Source organism: Echinops telfairi, unplaced genomic scaffold (genome assembly GCF_000313985.2).
Source record: "Echinops telfairi isolate 266 unplaced genomic scaffold, ASM31398v2 ScPeMD7_7424;HRSCAF=8462, whole genome shotgun sequence".
In the NCBI taxonomy this organism is placed as follows: domain Eukaryota; kingdom Metazoa; phylum Chordata; class Mammalia; order Afrosoricida; family Tenrecidae; genus Echinops; species Echinops telfairi.
Window position 1 is genome coordinate 24,666,133 of NW_022111324.1, and position 4,721 is coordinate 24,670,853.

The following is a 4,721-nucleotide window of genomic DNA, read 5'->3' on the forward strand; positions in this document are numbered from 1 at the left end:
TTTCATCAGTGCTATACTGCACCCTGAATGGCTCCTTCCTTGTGACCCTTTTGTAAGAGGATGTCCAGTTGTCTGCAGATGTGCTTTGGGTTAGCACTTCTTACAGGAGCTGAGCAGCAGAGTTACTTTTGTTTGGTGAGGCCAGACTAGACTGCCTCAGTGTGAGAGCTGCCTCTGCCTCCTGCTAGCTCCGTGACCCCAAGCAAGTCTCTGAACCTGTCTATGCCTGGACTGTAAGATAGAAATAATAGTAGTGCTTCTCATAAGGTCAGGATTAGAGCACTTCCTGGCACATTGTACTAAGTACTAGATAATCATTAGCTGTAATTATTTGTCACAAGCACCATGTTCATTATAATTTTTGGTCTAACCATTACTAGATTCTGCCAAGGTCAGTAGATGGACAACTGAGAAGATTGCTTGGCTTGGCACATGGGAAGTCACCAGTGACCCCAGAGAGAGCAAAAGCCAGACGAGCGTGAGCATGGAGCACAGCAATCTTCTGGTTCAGGTTAAACTAGTCTTCTATCTAGAATGGATATAGGAGTGGGGGCACAGAGGGTGTCTTATTCTCCCAAAGAGTTTCCTGGTCTAAAGAAGGTGGGAAAGGGGCACAGACTGAGAAGAAGGCAGCAAGATTGGAAGAAGGGTAGGTTGTGTTCTCTTAAGATGGGGAGATCTTGAGCCTGCTTCTATGCTGGCAGGACACTAGGAGAGAAAACGGGAGTAAAGATACCGAAATGGGAGTGGCACACTGGTCAAGGGTGACTGTAACAAAACCAGAATTGTAGTCGCTTTGGCAGGCATGGGCGGTGATGTGAATATCATGAGAGGTGTGGAGGAGGGCACGGGAGGGCTTCCATGCAGGACAGTCTTCCACGTCTAAAGGTTCTCTGCCGTTGGTGTCTTAAGAGGTAAGGACATCCACCAAGAACAAGGGGTTGGGTGATATTTAGAGCTTAAGGAAAAGAGTCCAGACTTGAAACAGCTACTGTGGGAATGGAAAGGGAACGAGTCCCACCAGAGACGATTTGCAAAGCCTCTTTCTCCTGAGTTGGGACACTTCCAGTGTGTCTGAGGTAAAGCCTAGCATTAGTTTCTCTAGCTGTGTCTGCACGCTGCAGAGGAGGGCAGGAAAAGATAGATGACGAGTTTAACCTGAACCAGAAGATGGTTGCAGGGTTGGGGGGCCACAGGATATGGAGATCTTGCAACGCTCGTAGAGGAAAACGGGTCAGCCAGTCTCCTTTCAGAAATCACCTGTTCTCTTTTCAAATGAACCTGATCCGTCACTTCTCAGCTAGGTCTCATTTTACCTAAGACACAGGAAGCCTAGACTCCGTGGAGGACTTGGTGAATGCGTGGGTCCAAGTGGGAATGTGTCGTCTCCATCCTCTGAGGGTGGCTTACATGTCACCACAGTCTTGGATTGCTGGCTGAGTTCTGTTCATCGCCACACTGAGCCCACTTCTAACTGTGGCTCCCTCCACAGATGAGCATTGAGAGCTCAGATCCAGATACCCTGGGGTCAAATTCTGAGCAATCACAAGATATGAAATAGCTTTTTACAGTAATTTCTCATATGGCTGTACTCTTCAAACAAGCGAACAGAAAACCCACTGCCAGAAAACTGATATCTACTTATAAACCCCCTAAGACAAGGTAGGGCTACACTTGTGAGCTTCCAAGACTGACTGACTACGGAAGTAGAAAGCCCTGTCTTTCTACCAAGGGGCAGCTGCTGGTGTCGAACATGGACCTTGCAGTTAGCAGCCCAATATGCAACCACGACACACTATACAATCAGGGCTCCTTTTTTTTTTAAGGAACCTTCTTATTTCTGTAACAAAAAAATAATAATAATCTTGGTATTGTACCTATCTTTATACACATTTCCCCATCAAATACAATGCTCAGTCAAAATAAATCATCAAGTATGGATTAAATAGGTAGCAGTTTCAAAATTCAATTAACTGGTCGAATCTTACATGATATTCCCTGGACATTTTTCTTTTCAAATCCCTAGTGATTCTTGTCTTTATGATTTTCCCTATTTTTGCCGTTTCCTCAGGTTGTATTCTTAAAGCTTAGCAGAAATAACTGCTAATATTTATTAAGCATTTGCTAGGTGTCATGTACCATGCTGTGGTCTCCATGGATGAGCTCTCTCAATCTTTACCACAGCGCTAGGAGAGAGGTACTCTGGTTTAAGTGCTTTCCTGACCCGAGTCAGAACTCAAGTTCAGGACTGTCTAGCACTGGGGTGTAAGGTCTTTTCTTGCAAAGTAGAGACTCACTTTCACATGTGCGATTCAGTGACGTTGCCTGCCTTTTTCATGTGGGCAGCCACGCTCAGGCTCCTGTTCTGAGTTATTCTTCCCTTTGTCACATGACTCGCTTTTCCTTAAGCTTTGCATCCTTCCGTTTGAGTGGCTGCTGTCATTGGGATCCCATATCAGAAGCCCTCTGAAAAAGGACGATGCTCACAGCAGACATTCTTTAATATTTAAGCCAGACTGCTGTTTAGTTAAAGAAGGTTTTGGGAGATATTTTTGGTTTTAAGTTTCAGGATTAAAAATTATCTGAGCGCAGTAGTGTCAGGGGTTCATTGGGTCTCAATAGATCCAGAAAGCCTGGATCCTGTGAGAGTTGAAATTCCATCCCCTATTTTCTAGGGGTTACAATATTTAACAGCTACTGTGCACCTCCCGCCAAGCAGGTCTTTTCTCTCAGTGGGCTGCTCATTATTGACATCTCACTTGTTTTAAATGTGCCTTTGACATTTAAATCAGTAAAAAGCATAGTAAACATCATGTAAATAAATACGTGCAATACCATTGATTCACAAAAGTAATCCCTAATGCCTGACACCTAAATTGTTGATTCTAAGCATTATTAAACTAGAGCGCTTATGCAAGTAAGAAAGGAATTTTAAACTTTACAACTGGTATCAGGGCCTAGACCTGTGTTCAAGCAAGTGAGGGAACTTCAAGTTGATGGACAAAGGGCGCTGAAAGATAATGAAATTTCTCCTTGAACTTCGTGAAGCTTCCTGTGTCCTACTCTCTGGACCTCAGCTTCCTCCCATGTAAGATAGGAGACTTGGGCTAAATTTTCTCTGGGTTCTCCGCTTCTAATTTTCAGAGAGACTAGTTTCATTCTTGTGCAAGTTCAGCAGCTTTCAGCATATATTTCTGCTGCTGCTAATATGAAAACTCCCTAATACTGCACAGCCATACTGTTTTCCCAGCAGCTCCAAGTCAAGGCCTGTGCAAGAATGATCTCATCCGGCAGACAGGGAGTGTAATTTGAACTTGGCCTTGGAAGAGTTTCTGCGGAGGTCCCTCTTCCATACTGTGAAAGCAAAATCAGCTTCTGTATTTTCAGATTGCAGTCACCCAGCCCCTCAGTAACATGACGAGACTTTGATGTTGGTTGTTTGTATTAACAAGAGCACCTTACACCATTTAACTCCTTTCCTGTTGAATAGACCACTGTAGAATGTAATCATCTTGACAGTCAGGCATTGTCAAATGGACAGCTCAGCCAAATAGGAGGAGGGCACAGCCTGTCCGTGCACTGCACGCAGGAACAGTTGTCAGTAGACCATTAGACCATTGCCGTCCACAGGGTTTTCATGGGCTGATTTTCAGACATAGCTCACCAGGCCTTTCCTCCGTAGTGGGTGTTAGCTGACTGCGAAACCCAGCACAAGCCTGAGTAGTGCTATGTCGTCTGCCCTCGTCCCTTCTGTATTACTAGCCAGCCACTGCAAGTGGTGCAGCCGGTTTTCCTCTTTTTCAGGCTGGATCAGGTGGTGATTCACGTGGGAGCACTGAGCTTGAAGGAGTCACAAGAACTGGTATGTGCATTCAGGTCCTCAAAGGACCTGCATTTTTATGCAGAATCTAAAGTCAGCCTTGTTTTTGCTTTGTGTTGAATGCTGTTCTGGAGAAGATCTGGATTGGGTCTTCAGGGAGCTCGTGTCTAGAGGCAGGCACAGAGCCATGAAGAAAAGGCTATAAGCCCAAGGGCTGGCAACTGTAGCCAACCTGTGGACAGAGACGGGGCACCTCTTCCTCCAAGGAAAGCAAGGATGGCTGTAGAAGTAGCGAAGTTTTCAGGGAAGGGGCAGAACTGGAGCCATCTTAAGTGGTTTTTTGTTTTGCTTTTTCTTTCACTGGGACATAGAAGGCGAGGGCATCTTGTGGGGATAAGGGATAGAAAATGGATAAAGGTCTGAAGAGTAGTAAAAACTGAGAATTGCCAAAGCACAAAAATAGTGCCCAGTGATGTTGAAGACCAGCTCAAACTGGTAGTCATCACCTTGTCATACCACCATTCAACATGGTTGCAGACAGTGTTTGTTTTCGTTTTTTATTGGTTTTTCCCCCCACCTTAAACACACTCTGCAGCCAGAACATGGGAATAAGTAAGATTGGATAATAATAGTAAGTAATAAGAAGAGTGGAAATGTACAAATGAGCTTGACACAATGGATGGATGGATCCCCCAATAAAATGATTAAAAAAACAAAAGATTGGATTGCTCTACTTTTAGGGATTAGCAATTTTGGTGAGACAAAAGAAAGAAAAAGAAGTTAAAGTTGCTGGCAGAAGAGTAGGTGGCCTGCAGCTTTGAGGCCCAGGCTGAAAAACAGCCCAGACATGCTTGAGTTGTTTACAAGAAGGTCCAGTGCTTGGACTGCTACTAATTAACTA

The 4,721-nt window shown here is 44.6% G+C and overlaps 1 protein-coding gene across 1 annotated transcript in view; it reads left to right on the top strand.

Annotated features, from left to right (window-relative positions):
• Positions 1-4,721, top strand: part of NPL (N-acetylneuraminate pyruvate lyase) — a 64,113-nt gene that overhangs the window by 39,959 nt on the left and 19,433 nt on the right. Inside the window, exon 5 of the mRNA XM_004706791.3 lies at positions 3,805-3,862. Coding sequence (XP_004706848.2) covers positions 3,805-3,862 — 58 coding nt within the window. The remainder of the gene's footprint in view (positions 1-3,804; positions 3,863-4,721) is intronic.